Raw genomic sequence first — 18,476 nt, 5'->3', positions numbered from 1 at the left:
CCAGGTCTTCCTCGCAGACACACCAGGCGTAGCTCTGGGATATATGATTCGGACAAAGCATCAAATGGTACAGATAACTATTTGTTAACTTAAAACCATCTCCATTGTTGGGGCTGGTACTCATTTTCCCCATTTGTCTCATTTGTGATGCATTCAGAGTGCTGGTAATAAGGCCTGCATTGCCATTTGAAGAGTTTATGGATGATCTAACACCATCCACTTGCCTTTCTTTGTTCCATTCCTTTACGGTAGATCAGCGGAAATCCGTCTCTGACTTGAATTTACTGCTTATTGTTATGTAATTAAGTTCATGTGAAGAACAGTAATGTTGAAAAAATTATTTTGTTACTTCTCTGAGTAGCCTGGCTCTAATTTTAAGATTGTGTCTTTATTCTGAACCTTTGTGGGTCGTGAATGTATTTTGTGGTCAGAAGTAGCTCCTCTTATTGTAATACTTTTGCTTGATTAACTTTTGCTGATGCCCACGATGGTCCCAAGTATCAATATTCGCATGTGGCTAGAACAACGGGATTGGGGGGAGACTCAACAAGGATCCTAAGTGATAACATACTGTTCCTCGGGTCCTTAAAAGTGAGTGATGAAATAGCATATTGAAATTTGATCTCTAAATTAGGAAATTTTTGATGGACTCACTTGCGCTGCTACTTCTAAATAGCTATGCTTTTTGAGCCAGTACTATAATTTACATGGCTGATGTAATAGTGAAAGGTCTGAATCTGTCACAAGCCAATGAGAGCTCTGCATGTTTATCATTAAAAAGGTACGAGATTAATTTTGTGAATTTGTCTGATTCAACTGTACTAGACTAGCTAAAGTGCTTTCGTGCTATTTACTTTTTGTTTTGAAGACTCAATAAAATAACGTGCTACAGCACCTCGCATTCTTCTCGGGTAGCTTTCAACTCAATGTATGAACTTTTAATTCATATAGATAGAATTAACGTAGAAAATACTTAGAAAATAGATGCAGGAGGAGGCCATTTGGCCTTCGAGCCAGCACCGTCATTCATTGTGATCACTGATCATGGCTGATCATCTACAATCAGTAACCTGTGCCTGCCTTCTCCCCATATCCCTTGTGAAATTCCCCCATTTCAAGTATCATTTATCCCAGAGCTACGCCTGATGCATTTGCGAGGAAGACCTGGAGAAAGCAGACATCAAGGGGTGGTAAATGTTTAGTTTAAAAAATAAATCATTCATCTAATTAAAATAGCTAAGCACATTTGCCCTTTCCCCTGTTCTCACCATGGTGAAGAGCATCCAAATTTCTCCCATCTCCCACCACCCTGCCCCTTTGTACACTCATTTCCCGTCTCTGAGACCCCCATTTCTCCCTTATCCTCCTTTCTCCTCCCCCTGTCTCCTTCCACTCGTGTCCCTTCCTATGGCTTTACTTTTCACTCCGCTTCTTCTTTCCTTATCTGACACCCTTTTCACCTCCGGCTTTTGTCACTTACTCCACTCATCTGCTAATCATTCCCCCACATATTACTAACCAGGCTTTGCTTTGCCTCAGCTTTTTGCCACCCCTACTCCCATCACTTTAAAGAAGGGTCACAATCAAACATGTCATCTATCCATTCCCTCCACAGATACACCTGACCCGCTGAGTTCCTCCAGCATTGTTCTTTTCCCCTCAAGATTCCAACATCCGCACTTTCTTGAGTCTCTGTAAAATATAACCTATTCATTTCAAAGCAAACAATAAGATGGATTCAGATGAGGCCCATTTGTAAGAAAAGAAAACGTATTTTTCCTTGGCCAATATCAATTGCATAGCAACATGCAGAGCATCATATATAGACGATCAAAGTCTGTGTATAAAATCTTTATTAAAGGGAGGCTTTTAAAAAAACAAAACATTTTTAATAGCTGGTTATAATGTTGTTCACGAACAAGCAACCTCATTGTGTCAATTTCAATTGTTTTATAACAATGAAAATGATACAGCTCCTGTGACAGTTGTCTATCCCTAATAGCACATCCAGTTTTTGGACAATCTCTTGGTTCTTTGTTTGTACAGGCTGCTTCCCAGCAACCAGTATTGCAAGATTTTAAAGTTCAAGTATTTGTCATCTTGGTCAGTAAAGAGTTTACCCAACTGGTGGGTGGGTGTTTACTGCTGATGATAAAACGGGAAAATTTACTTTCTGGCCTTTATTTGATCATATAATGTGACCATCATATACCATGATTTTCTTTTGAAAGGCTATTGTGTTTTGTACAAGAACAAAGCAAAAACATTTGACTTTGCAATTTCTCTACATTGGATGTGAAAATATAAATTTTGGTGCAAATTATATTCCATTTTAGTTTTTAAATGGAAATTAATGTGTTTCATTTTAGAGTCTACCAACTCTTCAGATGAAAGTGAATTGGAAGCCTCAGCCAGCAAATCGGTAAAAGAGGAGAATATTTCCATAAATGATGAAGACGAGAAACCAGAGGGGAAGAGACTCAAAGATAGTTGTGTGCAAGAGGATAAAGAGTTGCCCTGTGATGATGATGTGAAAGACATACCTGTGAAGCAGGAGGTAGAAAATACGCAGCCTTCGTGCAATGATGAGAAAGTGTTATCTCCAGCTGAAGATGTTCGTAAAGAATTGATGGACAGATCCCCAAAAGGCAAAGGAAGAAGAAGTTGTAGAACACGAGATATTTATTCTGAAATGAACAAGCCTGCCCTTGCAAATCACACAGAAACAGTGAGTGAGAGTGAACAAATCACAGAAAAAATGGAAAGCTCAGAGGACAACCAGTCAGTGACCCCTAATGCTCCAGAAGAAGAAATCCCAGTTCTTGATTCTGGGTTGCCAAATGCACTTGTAGATGACGAGAAGAAACCGGGAAAGAGAAAATCTCCAGAGCAGTTAACACCTGATAAAAGGTTTCGGAGGGAAAGTGAAGAGAAAATGCAAATTGTGAAAGATGAAGATATTGAGAAAAAGGAGATCTTCAGAAGTGAATGTAAGGAATATAAAATGATTGAAAGGTTAGAACTTGAAAATGGTGATGTTTCTCCATCAGATATGGAAACAGTGAAGTGCATAAAACAAGAATTGGAAGCTCCCTGTTTAGAAATTGAAGAGGAAATTTCATTGAAAACTGATGAAGATACAATGCCTCCGATTGGGCCTGAAGCTTTACTTTGTCACGAGGTAGATTTAGATGACTTAGATGAGAAAGAAAAGAGCAGCAGTGAAGATATAGGGGCAGGCAACTCAAGATCTAATTCTCCTGAATTAGTCATAGCAATTTTGTCAACTTCAATGCAGCAAGTTTTGCCAATTGCTTCTCCGGCTCCTGTTCATCAAGATGAAGTTCGCAGTGTGAAGAGCGAAAGTGATATCACCATTGAAGTGGATAGCGTTGCAGGAGAATCACAGGAAGGACTGTGTGAGAGTGAGTCTGTCAATGGGTTTGATGCCAGTATGAGCTCGAGCAGCAGCATCATCGTGCAAGAAGTTGAGAGCAAGGATAAAGGTAGGGCTTTACAAAGTTATGCAGAATTATCAGCTGCAGGTTGAACTTTGAAAAATGTTATCATTCGGTTTTGTTTTTGTGAAAGCACATTTTATTTTGACGTTTCATTCCCTCTCTTGGGATTCTTTGCAAGCCATTTGTTGACTGGCTAGGTGAGAAAATGACTTGCACAGAAGCTTGTAATGTAGTTTTAACATTTTAGAAAGTCTGCAACTTGAATGGCCTTTCCTCTTCCATAAAAATTCTGAATTTTCATTTGCTTCCAAGAATAATCTTCTCTCAGGATATTAACGTGAAAAACACTGCCTATTGTCCCAAGTGAATGACACTAAAACTCCTGTTCTCTTAATACTTATTAATTTATTTACATTAATTATTTTGCATATTTGTAAGGATTTTTCAATGTTTGTTTTTAATTCAGCTGGGACATCTACCTTCATTTCTACACTTAATTCCTGTGAGCCAATGGGACGTTTATTTTTGCAATGAGAGGGATTGAACAAAAATTATCACCCAGTCATATTAATTCTATGGTACCTCACTTTCACATCCACTCCCAACACACTAGGGACAATTTTATAGAGGCCAATTAACCTACAACCCCACATGTCTTTGGGATGTGGGAGGAAACTGAAGTACCTGTAGGAAATCCACACAGTCATAGAGAATGTGCTAGGTCTGCATGGACAGCACCCAAGGTCAGGATTGAACCCAGATCTTTGGTGCTGTGAAGCAGCGGCTCTGCCAGCTGTGCAACTCCGCCACCCTTGTTTACTGGGGGAATTCTGTTAAGTGTTCTAGGTCAATTTGGACATTTCCCTTTTTGAAAATAATAAGAACAAAATTTCAACGTCCAATCTCTTCCAGAAAGAAATTAGTGTTGATCTTGCTTTAAACCAGTGTCTCTCCATTGAGATTTGTAATTACGGGTGTGAATGTTTGATATTTAAATGAAACCTATAAGCTGTTGTAATGATAACTATATCACTTACTCAGTGGTGTGAACGTGCTGCAGTGTTATGTTTTACATTAACATTTCAATTACACATAGGTCAGAAAAGAATAAGCGACAGCAACAATGGGACACCTGCCAAGAAACAAAAGCGTAGTCACAAACGGTCAAATGTGTCCAGTAAGAATGAAAAGAATGGAACTGGTAGGTTCTGAAGCTGGCACTTAAACAAGCTTTAAATCGTTTCATTTACAAGTTTTTAATAATAATAATTTATTTTGAAGGCAACAGCAGTGATAGTGAGGACTTACCAGTCTCGGACAACTCCAATAAATGCACTCCAGTGAAGACTTCAAATAAGTCTCCAAAACTTGGCAGGTCCCCATCAACATTGACGTCTCCCAACAGTAAAGATGGGGACAAGGATAAAGAAAAAGATGGACTAGATGGTACATCACCCAGGACATATAAATGGAGTTTCCAGCTTGGTAAGGAAAATATTATTTTGCATGCAGATATTAATTTAGACCTATATTAGATTTAGCAGTTAAAATGTGTCACTTGATGTCTCAAATAACCTAATTTGCTTATCAATCAAATTGATTCCAGAAGATGAAGTGAAGAGAGGGGAGACATTTTTAAAGGTTCAGTTTTTTGTAGTCTTTTATGGCCATTCACTGTGGCGGCGGTCACGTGTGGCGGCGCCTAACGGCTGCGGCTCGCTGGCAGTCTGTTCGTCTTTTTTCCTTTTTTTTGTTGTGTGTTGGGATGGTTTTTGTTTTTGTTTTTTGGCTGTGTATGTGTGGGGGGGTGGGGTGGTGGGGGAAACCTTTCCTTTTTAGGTCTTCCTCACGGCGCGGGGTGCGGCTCGGCCGCGGGCCTTCCATCGCCCGCGGGGCCTTCCATCGCATGGTGCGGCTCGGCCGCTGGACTTTACACCGCTGGTGCGGCTCGGCCGTGAGACCTAACATCACCCGGTGCGGCTAGGCCGCGGGACTTTACATCGCTGGGGCGGCTCGGCCGCGGGACCTAACATCGCCCAGCGCGGCCGCGGGACGGTTCAGCGCCAGGTGCGGCTCGGCCGCGGGGCCTTCCATCGCCCGGCGCGGCTCGGCCGCGGGACTTTACATCGCTGGTGCGGCTCGGCCGCGGGACCTAACATCGCCCGGTGCGGCTCGGCCGCGGGACTTAGCAGCGCACGGTACGGCCGCGGGGCCTTCCATCGGCCGCGGGACTTTTCAGCACCCGGTACGGCTCGGCCGCGGGGCCTTCAATCGCCCGACTCGGCCGCGGGACTTTTCAGTGCCCGGTGCGGCTCGGCCGCGGGGACTGTGCGGGTCGGTCGGGGACGAGCTGTCTGTCCGTGGGCGTGGGGAAGAGAGTGGAAGTTTTGTTGCCTCCATCACAGTGAGTCAAGTCAAGTCAATTTTATTTGTATAGCACATTTAAAAACAACCCACGTTGACCAAAGTGCTGCACATCTGATTAGGAAAAAAAAAAGAAAGTTACAGTGGCAGGCAGCCAAACACAACAGCGCGGCCATCTTGAACAAAATGTTGGGGGTGTTTGGAGTCACTGTGATGGATGTTTGTGTTGGGGTCATGTGTCTTGTGTTCTTTTTTTTTGTGTGTGACTGCAATGTAATTTCGTTCGGTACCTCGGTACCGAATGACAAATAAAGCTCTGTATTCCTGTATTCTGATGCTTCTAGTGACTTAATTAATTAAAGTACAATCTAACTTTTTTGTGCACATGCCTTTGAGTGAAAGACCAAAACTTTTCAGGCAGCATTTTTGTTTACAGATCATTCGAGTGACTCAATTTTTAAGTTATTCCTATTATTACTTTCATATAAGATTCCTGCCACTGTTTTCATGAATGTTACAAGCTGCTTCAGTAGCAAAAACTGATTTGTTGATTAAATAAAATTTCATACACAAAAAAAAATTCGGGTGCCAAATATAATTTAAATAGAACATCTAAGACTCACAAATGTATCCATTTAGAACTCTATCATGGGAACACAAAGAGATCTGGTGCATACTTGCCTGAAAGTGATGAGTCAGCTGAAAGGGGTGGTGAGGAGCACTTGCTTTCTTTGGGAAGGGTATTGAGTGCAAAAATTGGGACATCGTGATGTAACAGTGTCTACTGAATATCGTGTTGTTACTTGCAAGCAAAGCACCAAGGCAAATTCCTTGCATGTACACATACTTGGCTCATAAAATTTATTTAATCAATCAAATTTATTCAATCAGACCACACTTGGAGTACTGGTGAGTTCTGGTCTCCCAACTCTTGGAGAAGCTGCTTTTGTGTGATGGACTGGCCTGTGTACAGCTCTCGGTGATCTCTTCTGGTCTTGTACAGAGCAATGCCAAGCCAAGTTGTGATGCAAACTGATAGGATACTTTCCATGGTGCATCTGTAGAAACCAGTGAGAGTGATTGGAGACATGCTGATTTTTCTTAGTCTTTTTGCAGAGGCAGATATTTGAGATGTAAGGAAATGGTCAAACAAATATTTTATATTAGTTTGAACAGAAGACAAAAACACAATAATAGTGAGAATCCATCTAATAAAATTAATGGGTTTAATTAATATTTGTGAAAGAAATCGGAGAAGTAGGAGGAAAAGCTGAACGTCAAAGTCAAACAGGTACTAAATGAAATTCTGTTATTGAAGAGTCAAGAGTATTTTATTGTCATGTCTCGAAACAGAACAATGAAATTATGACTTGCAGCTGTTCAACAGATATGTAAACATAGTACTGCCTAAACACCATAATAAGCAAGTACTCATAGATGGTGGGGAGGTCAATATCTGATGGACTGGGCAGTGTCCAACCTTTTTGCAATTTCCTTCGTTACTGGGAGTTTTGAATTGCCAAACCAGGCTGTGATGCAATCAAGTCAAAATGCTCCCTACCATACACCTGTACAAGTTAAAGAGAGTATTTGTTGACAGACCAAATCTCTTCTATCTTCTAAGGAAGTAGAGGCATTGATGGGCTTTATGATCGCATCAATGTGCTGGGCCCAGGTAAGACCTTCAGAGATGTGCATGTCCAGCAACTTGAAGTTGTTGACTTTCCACCCGTCGAGAAAGACAGGTTTGTGGTTCCAAGGTCTCCCTCTTCTAAAGTCAACAATCAGATCCTTGCCTTGCACATTAAGCCCCACTCAGCTTATTGTAGGTGAGGTGCAATATTATAGTAAAATAGATTGAGGACGAAACGTGTTCAATGATGCAGTCTAGACAGACACTTCAACACTGAGAACCTATTGAGATCACGGTTTGCATGACTTCACACAAGATGCAGATGGGTTCTACAGGCAACCCAATTTGACATGTTCTATTTTAAAATTATATTCTGCACTCTGTTATTTTTCTCATTACAGTACCTGTTGTACTTGTGCATGACGTGATTGTACTCGTGTGTGGTGCATTTGGCTAGAGTGCAGGGGGAGATTTTTCTCGATTTTTAATTCTGTTAGAAATTCAAGAATTTGTCGATTCAGTGCTTACAAATGAAATGTCTGTGTATGCCCACCCCACAGATGTCTGATGTGATATTTATTTCCATCGTCTCATTTTGGTTCTGCGATATTTGACATATTTAACTATTAAATAATTATTTTTCAAGGCTATTTCTCATGTTTTATGCATTAAAATCTGGCTCAGATTGTCACAATTTTGTTCACTAATACCACAAACACAATAATCTTAGGTACAAAGTGCTGGAGTAACTCAGTGGGTTAGGCAGCATTTCTGGAGAACATAGATGGGTAACATTTAGGGTTGGGACTCTTCTTCAGATCACCTGACCCGAAAAGTTACCGATCTATGGGGGGAAGGTTGTTGGCTGCAACCTTCCCCCCCATTGACAAACTGTACACTGCAAGGGCCAGGAAGCGAGCGGGCAAGATCATCTCTGACCCCTCTCACCCTGGCCACAAACTCTTTGAAGCACTTTCCTCTGGAAGGCGACTCAAAGTAGCCACAGCCAGACATAAGTAGCTTTTTTCCACGAGTGGTAGTTCTACTATAGCCAACGTCTGTAGTTTCTTTTTTGCTCTGGTTTATTTTCACCCACATATTTTGATGTAATTATGCTTTATTCTTAATTGTTAACTGTATGTTTGTGTTGTCATTTGTGAGCAGAGCACCAAGGCACATACTTGGCCAATAAACTTATTCATTCATTCATTCATCTATTTTCTTCAGAGATACTACCTGATCTGCTGAATTACTCCAGCATCCGCAGTTCCTTCTTATTACAACAAATTTAGGGTTGTCTTCAGTCTCCCAGCATTTATTTCTTAATCTATTCATATTAAAAGTATGTATTTTCTTAAACTAGGAACTTGGGTGGGCCGAGCTGCATCAGTTTTTCTCTAATGCAACATGAAGCATACCAAGACTTTTTATTAGTGATATCTGCCCTTGTGTTGTCCTTAAGTACAGAAATTACTTATAAAGATCTTGGTAGGCTTAATGTTATGAAAAGAAAATCATTTTTAAAAAGTTGAGCATTAGGTTGCCCTCCTGAAAATTAATGTTCTGTAGTAATAAAGATAAATGAATAATGCACATTCCATTTGAGGTTGTCATCCTGTTCACTTGATTTTTTTTATTGATGTTCGTAAACTTAATTTTTTCCGCAGCTGACTTGAACAATCTGACGAGCACTGAACGGATAGGTTTCCTACAGGACAAGCTGCAGGAGATCAGAAAATACTACATGTCTTTGAAATCTGAAGTAGCATCCATAGACAGGAGGAGAAAACGATTAAAAAAGAAAGAACGAGAAGGTAACGTTCTCAATAAAATTGATGTTTTATTATCTTAAATAATTATGTTTATGATTCATTCTGCTTAGGAACAGCAGTCCACCATTGTGCCGTTTCAAATCTGTATCACTATGCAAACTGGTTGAATTATATAAATAAGCATTTAATATGTTTCCCATGACACTCCTTCCCAATTAATTTTTCAATCTGCATTTTGAAATTTTCATTTAAGTACAGCCTTGTAAGGAATGGACTTCCAGATTTTAGACTGCTACAATGGACTGTGTGGAGGGGGATGGGAACATTCTGAAACTTTGATAATCATATAAATCCTCTTACCGTTTGAGTAATTCTAATAGATCAGCCCTTAATGTTCTAAATTTGAAAATTAAGGAGAATTTATGTAAATTTGATTTAAGTTGTAACCCAATGAAAGAGAGACATGGGGAATTGCAGATGCTGGAATCTCTAGCCTTCTATCTCTGATTCCCTCATTTTCCTTTTATACCTTCTTTCCCTTCCTCCCAGTCCTCTTCCACGTATATCACTCCCTTTGGCTTCACATTTCACTCCCCTTCTTCACTCCTTATCTGACACCCTTTGCACCTCAACCATTTGCCAATACAACCCTCCACACCTGTATACACCTGCCAGGCTTTGTCCTGTCCCCGTTCTCTCTTTTCCAGCCTTCTCCATCCCTACTACAATCAATCTAAAGAAGGTTCACAATCGGAAATGTGGACTGTCCATTCCCTCCACAGATGTTGCCTGAGTTTTAGTTTGAGATATTAGAGCTTTAGGCCCATTGAAACAGTCCCTTTGATCCACCGTCCACACCCACCATCAGTCACGTTCACAATAGTTCTATGTTATCCCACTTTCTCATCCACCCTCTACACACCAGGAGCAATTTTACAGGGACCCATTAACCTACAAACCTGCATGTCTTTGGGATGTGGGATGAAACTGGAGCACCCAGATGAAATCCACATGGTCACAGAGAGGACGTGCAAACTGCAGAGCACCTGAGGTGTGAATCGAACCCGGGTCTCTGGTGCTGGGATGCAACAGCTGTGCCACTGCTGTACTCCAGCACTTTCTGCTTTGTAACCCAATTAAACTCTGGTTACATAATCGTGAGTGTGTGCTGCAGCCCTTCCTGGGCTAATGTCTCCTACCTTGGGTATGCTACCAAACTGAATGTGGGAGTCCAGATTGGGAAGATCATGGTCATGTACAACTGATGGATCACTTCGAAGATAGACAAAAAGCTGGAGTAACTCAGCGGGACAGACAGCATCTCTGGAGAGAAGGAATGGGTGACGTTTCGGTTCGAGACCCTTTGGACTGGTTAGGGATAAGGGAAACGAGAGATAAAGAACAATGAATGAAAGATATGCAAAAAAAGTGACAATGATAAAGGAAACAAGCCATTGTTAGCTTTTTGTTGGTTGAAAACGAGAAGCTGGTGCGACTTGGGTGGGGGAGAGAGAGAGGGGGGGGGGGGGTGCTGCTACCTGAAGTGAGAGGAATATGAGATGCTGTTCCTCCAATTTGCGTTTTGCCTCACTGACAATGGAGGAGTCCTATGACAGAAAGATCTATGTGGGAATGAGAAGGAGAATTAAAGTGTTTAGCAACCAGAAGATCAGCTAAGGTCAGGCGGACTGAGCAAAGGTGTTCAGGGAAATGATTGCCCAGTCTACCTTTGGTCTCGCCGATGTACGAGTCCACATCTTGAACAACGGATACAGTAGATGAGGTTGGAGGAGGTGCAAGTGAACCTCTGCCTAACCTGAAAGGACTGTCGGGGTCCCTGGACAGAGTCGAGGGAGGAGGTATGGGGACAGGTGTTGCAACTTCTGCAGTTGCTGGGGAAGGTACCTGGGGAGGGGGTGGTTTGGGTGGGAGGGGATGAGTTAACCAAGGTGTTGCGGAGGGAACGGTCTCTGTGGAAGGCGGAAAGGGGTGGAGATGGAAAAATGTGGCTAATGGTGGGATCGATCACTTCATCCCCTGACCAAAGTCCTAAGACATTGCCAGAATTTCGGCTATCATAGTTTTCCCCTTTTCATATCTGTTTATGATCCTTTTATGCTTTTCTCGCTCAGCTGCACAGTTGTTGTGCTTCCTAAATTGCAGTACAATTCATTGTTCTTTCAATCAAGTCTTTAATTTTTATGATTAAATGAAAGAGATCCAGTATAGGGATGAGTGATTCATCTCCCGACTCCTTAAAACATTTTCATCATCTAGAAGATCTTGTGGTTTTCGTGTTATTGCATGATATTTTCACTAGTATATGGTTAAAGAGCTTCTGTATTAACTGAAAAATCATGTTAATGCTTCATATAAATAATGTACTAATTTATGTATTTTTTATTTTATAGTTACACCTGCAGCTCCAGGTACATCCTCAACTTCTTCAGAAACTGGAATGAGTCCCACTTCCTCTTCACCAGCCCAAAACAGTGTGGCAGTAGAGTGCAGGTGATGATGACCCTTCTCTACCCCTTTCCCAGCAGCCTGCTGCCATGACACAAGTGCTAAAAAAACCCTGGAACATTAGCATAGGAAGCACTCAGCTGATTGGACTTGTGCATTATCAGTAGGATTCAAGCAAAAGTTTCCCACTCTGCCTGGTTAACTTCCAGTTCCTTTAGCACTGCAAGGCACGGAGTTGAATGTAATTTGGAGATGAGACGAGCTTCACTGATGACTACTGTCCACTCTTATTACATGAAATGGCACTTTGTGGAAGCCTCTCGGTGACTGAATGAAATGAATGTGTGACCACCTTCTGAAGACATTTGCAGAATATTAACTGCAGCAGGGAAATAAATAGCTTTGCCGGTAACGGAACGGAAGGTGCCTTGTACGAGCCCATTCAGCTCAGTTCATAGGTTGGGTTAGTGGTTCCAGTTCAGTCTTAGTTGTGGGAGCATTAGCTATGTTGAACTGCCAAAGTACACAGTGAGCAGAGTGCCCTATTTTGTGTAATTTGGAAATGGGACAAAATAGATTGTTACAGGAAATCTAGTATATTGAAAACTGAAACTGTAATGAAAAAGTCTTCCTCTATTTTGCTGTTGGATTTTGAGCACAGTTATGCAAATGAGATTTCTTATTTAAATTTTGTAATGTTTACAGTCATCGGAGTAATTGGTTTTCAGTAGACTAATTTCCATAGCAAGACTATTTTGTCTCTTTTTATATGTAATTGCAGAGTTTTTATTTTATTACAAAAAAGTTTCAAATATATCACAACAATGAAGTTATTTAACAAAAATTTCTAGACCTGAAGAGTTTTGTGTAAAATAAAAAAATGTATTATCTTGCAACTTGTGAAGTATATTTATTCAGACAAGGCAATGGATATAATACTTGTATTTTTTATGTATTTTTAAAACAAGAAAGAAAAATATTTTCAGACTTAGTTCGGTTTTCCAGGTTTGTTCATTTTAATTTACAAGATGTTACAAACCTTGAATTACAATTTCAGTAATTTCAAAAGCAGGTTCGCTTTCCTGAATTACGTATCCTGTAGAGTTCAGTTAGCTAGCTTTGCGGTCACACTGCCTAATGGTAAAATGTATATTATTTGCCCTATTCAACAAAGTTGGCTGGTAAAACCTTATAACTATGCCAAGTTGTCTACTACCTTAAATTCAACTGCAATGTGTGGGAAAATAAAGTAGCACAACTACAAGAAATGACGGTAACCATTAGGTGGCTGTGTAGTATTTCCAGGCCATGGGTATAGCCATGGTGCCTCCATTGCATACTTTGTATATATCAACTCTTCCAGAACCATGTATTTAAAGATACAGTTTGCACATGTATTGTGTACAGATGTGATTATTTTATCAATTTTTATCCATATGTACTGTACATTGTAAGGAATTGGTGTCCCTTCCCAATGTTTAATAATACTGTAGAGTTATAGTGTGAATGCTCTAGACTGTTTGTATATTATGATACTGTGGTTCAGAACAGCAGTGGGCCTGCGGTGGATTGTAATAGTATTCCATAGAACTGCTAACAAATCAATGTCCATTCATTTTATGTTTGAGATTTTCTTTTGTATTTCTTGACCGTGAAATTGTAGTAGTTATTACAATGGATTATTTTCTTCCACGTATAGGGGAAGAGAATAATTTGACAATGGCTTAACTTTCTAAAAGCAGAGCATTTTTTTCTCTCCACTTGCAAAGCTGGTGTATCGTAATGTGAAATAAAATGGAGCTCCGTACAGAGTTTAATAAAGGCCAAGTTTTAAGAAACCTACTTTGAATTTATTGCTGCACATTATGCCACCGGATATACTGCTTAATCCACCATTTCCTGGCTGAGTGTCCTGGCAATCCATTTCTCAATCCTTCACTTTCACTGGTCTGTTGGATCAGTTATTGTTTTACAACAACTTAACTGGGCATAGCGTGGCTGCGCCTCAATTAATTCAATCAATTATGATCGTGATGAATATCAATTAGGCATATGGCGGAAGCTAACAATTTGACTACTTTGAAAAGAAAATAGTCATGTAACAGGTTTATAACTCGTACACTTTCTTCCATTGAATGTTTGTCTGGTACTTTTGCCTTAATTACACCATTGACAGTTTTTCCTTCCTTGACTTTCTTCACTTCCTTCAGGGCAGCCCAGTAGTGTAACAATAGAGTTGCTGCCTTCAGGGTTCAATCCTGACTACGGGTGCTCTCTGTACAGAGTTTGTACATTGTCCCTATGACCATGTGGGTTTTCTCTGGTTTCATCGAAACATGGAAAATGGGTGCAGGAGGAGGCCATTCGGCCCTTCGAGCCAGCACTGCCATTCATTGTGATCATGGCTGATCGTCCACAATCAATAACCTGTAACTGCCTTCTCCCCATATCCCTTGATTCCACTAGCCCCTAGAGCTCTATCGAACTCTCCTCCCACACTCCAAAGACATGCAGGTTTGTAGGTTAATTGGCTTCGATAAATTGTCCCTATTGTGTAGGATACAGCTAAGTACAGGGTGATCATTGATCGGCGCTGACTCGTTGAGATGAAGGGCCTGTTTCCATGCTATATCTCTATGGTCTAATGACTGCATTTTAATCTCTCGGAAAATATTGGTAAATCCCCTTTTTCTTCCGTGCTCTCTGTTCAAGTCCTTTAAAAGGCCAGGTGTGCTCAACATTTAGGCTAACATTAATTTGGCTTTAGCTTGGTATCTACTTTCTTTGGAAAATAAGCTTTTTAGGGTGTTGCTATTGTTAAAGTTTTCACATAAACATTGTTGGACGAAGCAATACATTTACCAAAAAGTTTTGGATATGATGTCTAAATTTTCCAACGGAGAATTTTCAATTTGGAGAATTGAAGGTAGGGTCAAAGATTACATCTAACAAATGTGAGAAATTTTCCAAATTAATTGCATCCTAACAAAATACTCTCTTGTTCAGAGTACGATGTATTGTTATGCAATCCTAATATGTTACAATTGAAAAGTGTCCCTGAAGTAGAATATTTTTTGTTCTGACCATTTACCAAACAGCTTTGTGATTCTAGAAACTGAACTTTAAAAAAATAAATTGAAAACTAGGCAATTGGAAAAAATACTGAATTTAATTTGTTCCTGTTTATAATTATAGACAATAGGTTCAGGAGTAGGCCATTCGGCTCTTTGAGCCAGCACCAACATTCAATGTGATCATGGCTGATCATTCACAATCAGTACCCCGTTTCTGCCCTCTCCCCATACCCCCTGACTCCGCTATCATTAAGAGCTCTATCTAACACTCTTGAAAGCATCCAGAGAAATGGGCTCCACTGCCTTCTGAGGCAGAGAATTCCACAGATTTACAACTCTGAGTGAAAAAGTTTTTCCTCATCTCTGTTCTAAATTACCTACCCCCTATTCTTAAACTGTGGCCCCTGGTTCTGGACTCCCCCAACACGGGAACATGTTTCCTGCATCTAGCGTGTCCAATCCCTTAATAATCTTATGTTTCAATAAGATCCCCTCTCATCCTTCCAAATTCCAGTGTATATAAGCCCAGTCGCTCCAGTCTTTCAACATACGACAGTCCTGCCATTCTGGGAATTAACCTAGTGAACCTACGCTGCACTCCCTCAATAGCAAGAATGTCCTTCCTCAAATTTGGAGACCAAAACTGCACATTGTACTCCAGGTGCGGTCTCAATAGGGCCCTGTACAACTGCAGAAGGACCTCTTTGCTCCTATACTCAACTCCTCTGTCATGAAGGCCAACATGCCATTAGCTTTCTTCACTGCCTGCTGTGCCTGCATGCTTACTTTCAATGACCGATAAACAAGGACACCCAGATCCCCATTTCCTGACTTGACACCATTCAGGTAATAATCTGCCTTCCTGTTCTTACCACCAAAGTGGATAACCTCACATTTATGTACATTAAACTGCATCTGCCCACTCACACAACCTATCCAAGTCACCCTGCATCCTAATAGCAGCATCCTCACAGTTCACACTGCCACCCAGCTTTGTGTCATCTGCAAATTTGCTAATGGTAGTTTTAATCCCTTCATCTAAGTCATTAATGTATATTATGAATAGCTGCGGACCCAGCACCGAGCCTTGCGGTACCCCACTAGTCACTGGCTGCCATTCTGAAAGGGACCTGTTAATCCCTACTCTTTAATTAATGCCTATTGAAACTTTTCTAATAGGTAATGAATGAAACAAGGACTGAAATGTTTAACCTGCATCAATGAACACATGATTGTACAGATGCTCCTCGACTTACGATGCTTCAACTTACGATATATTTCAACTTTACGATGGTGCACAGGCGATACACATTCAGAAGAAACCGTACTTTGAATTTTGATCTTTACCTGGGCTAGCGATTCTGTTTTTCACTTTCAGTACAGTACTATATTCAATAAATTACATGAGATATTCAACACTATTATAAAATAGGCTTTGTGTTAGATGATTTTGCCCAACTGTAGGCTAATGTAAGTGTTCTGAGCATGTTTAAGTTAGGCTAGGTAGGCTATGATGTTCGGTAGATTAGGTGGCTATGATGTTCGGTAGGTTAGGTGGCTATGATGTTTGGTAGGTTAGGTGTATTAAATACATTTTCGACTTACGATATTTTCGATTTATGATGGGTTTATCGGAACGTAACCTCATCGTAAGTCGTGGAGCATCTGTACTCGTATTTCAAAATGTTAGGTGTGTAGATGCTGCATGACTAATTCTGAACTCTCTTTTGGATTTCTGGCCATGTCAGTGAGAAGCCATCTGGTATCTTGGTTTCACACAATTCAGATTTTGTTGATGTGTGAATGGATAAAAACCCCACTGATTGACTGCTGTCTCTATTTAACAATAGGTTTAAGTGCACGGTGCACTTATTCACAGAGGAAGAACAAGATTATAAATTTCACTCAATCAGAAATACTCAGCAGGTCAGGCCACATCTTCAAGAAGGGATACAGAGCCAATGTTTCAGGTTGGAGACCCTTCATCAGAAAAGAAAAGGAGATAAAGGATTCTGTAAAGCTGCAAGGAGAGTGGGGTTGGAGGTGCTTCTGCCAGGGTAAAACAAGGGTGATCATGGGGATAAGCTGTGTAAACAATGTTATCTGGCCAATGATAGGAGTTGGAGGGTGAGATTATAGACAAAAGAATGTCGGAGTTGTGAAATGCAGAGCAGGACATTCCTCGCAGGTAAGATTGGGCAAGTCCTCTACTCCCAGAAAAAAAACCTGAACTAATGCAGATAATACAAAATATTACTAAAAAGAAAAAACCCCCAAAGAAAATAACATTGTTAGACAAAACCATTTAGTCTGGGTGGAAATGCCATAGTTTTAAGGTGGGAGGAAAAACGTTTAAATATGTGCGAGGGTGACTTTTTAGAGTGGTGGGTGCCAAGAATGTGCTGCCAGGGGGTGGTCGTGGAGGCAGATACAATAGTGGTTTTGGACAGGCACATGGGTGTGGAGGGGTATGGATCACTTGTAGACAGAGGAGATTGGTTTTACTTTGCAGCATGTTCTGCATGGACATTGTGAGCCAAATGGTTCGTTTCTGTGTTGGATTCTATTTATAGATGAATGACTGATGCCAACTGAGAAATCAAGTTATCTGAAGTCGTGGAAATGATTTTGGAGTTTGGAAGTCTGCAACATGCCTGGATGCTGTTTCTCAAGCTTGTGTTGGGCCTCAGGTTTTTTTGCTAAGTGGAGGACTTGCTCAGTCTGCCCTACTGTGGTATGTCCTGCTCTGCATTTTTCAACTCCCTCATTGTTTTGTCTGGGTTAATGTCTCATTCTGCTTTGCTTCAATCAAGTTGGCATACTGGGCTAGTCCCATTTGCCTGCAAATGGGCCATAACCCTCCAAACTTTCCTATCCATAGATGTCCTATTAAAATGTCTGTTAAAAATTGTAATTGTATCCATCTCTCTCTGGCAGCTCATTCCAGATACGGACTACCCTCTACGTGAAAAAGCTGTCCCTGAGTCCTTTTAAATTGCTACTCTCTTACGTTAAACTTGTGGCCATTACTTTTAGAATCCTCCGCCCTGGGGGAAAAAGAGGGTGAGTGTTCACTTAATCCATGCCCCTTGTGATTTTGTACATCTCAATAAGGTAATCCCTCAGCCTCCTGCGTTCCAAAGAAAAACGTCCCAGCCGATCCAACCTCTCTCCCTATACTTCAAGCCCCCAAGACCAGGTAACAACTTTGTGCATCCAATTTAATGACATACTTCCTGTAGCAGGGCAAACTAACGCCCACATGTGAGAGATTTAAACGGGTCCTATGGACAATCTTTTTATAGAGAGGGATTGGGACCGTTTTCTTTCGAGCACAGAAGGCGGAGGAGTCACCTTATTTAGGCGTGAAAGATGATAGGAGACACAACGTGCTGCAATAACTCAAGCAACACCTCTGGAGATTCGCATCGGCACTCTTCTTCAGGCCTGGAGAAGGGTTCGGTTCTGACCCGAAACGTCACCTTTATTTTCTCCATAGCTGTTGCTTGACTCGCAAGAAGCGGGTAGAATTGCAACTTTAAACGACATTCTGATAGCTACATGGACAGGACCGGTTTAGAGCAAATGCAGGCAACTGGGACTAGCCCAATATACCAGGGTGGCCCGTGTCTGTGCTGTACAACTTTATGGCTGAGTCCAATCGAAGCCGAGGTGCTGCTGTCGAGAGGGAGAGAAACGCCGGCAT

General features: G+C 41.0%; 1 protein-coding gene across 5 annotated transcripts in view; it reads left to right on the top strand.

Annotated features, from left to right (window-relative positions):
* Window positions 1-13,516, top strand: part of arid4a (AT-rich interactive domain 4A) — a 92,821-nt gene extending 79,305 nt beyond the window's left edge. For 4 of the 5 annotated variants that reach the window (XM_078406619.1, XM_078406620.1, XM_078406621.1 and 1 more), the window contains exons 20-25: window positions 5-67; window positions 2,370-3,506; window positions 4,558-4,662; window positions 4,743-4,946; window positions 9,126-9,272; window positions 11,642-13,516. In XM_078406619.1, the coding sequence (XP_078262745.1) occupies window positions 5-67; window positions 2,370-3,506; window positions 4,558-4,662; window positions 4,743-4,946; window positions 9,126-9,272; window positions 11,642-11,745 (1,760 nt within the window). In that variant the 3' untranslated portion in view covers window positions 11,746-13,516. The remainder of the gene's footprint in view (window positions 1-4; window positions 68-2,369; window positions 3,507-4,557; window positions 4,663-4,742; window positions 4,947-9,125; window positions 9,273-11,641) is intronic. The other variant, XM_078406623.1, reaches the window with a different exon arrangement.
* Window positions 13,517-18,476: the final 4,960 nt, after the last annotated feature.

Source organism: Rhinoraja longicauda, chromosome 10, assembly GCF_053455715.1.
Source record: "Rhinoraja longicauda isolate Sanriku21f chromosome 10, sRhiLon1.1, whole genome shotgun sequence".
Lineage (NCBI taxonomy): Eukaryota > Metazoa > Chordata > Chondrichthyes > Rajiformes > Arhynchobatidae > Rhinoraja > Rhinoraja longicauda.
The sequence above is the reverse complement of the archived record's forward strand: the minus strand, read 5'-3'. Positions and strand labels throughout refer to the sequence as shown.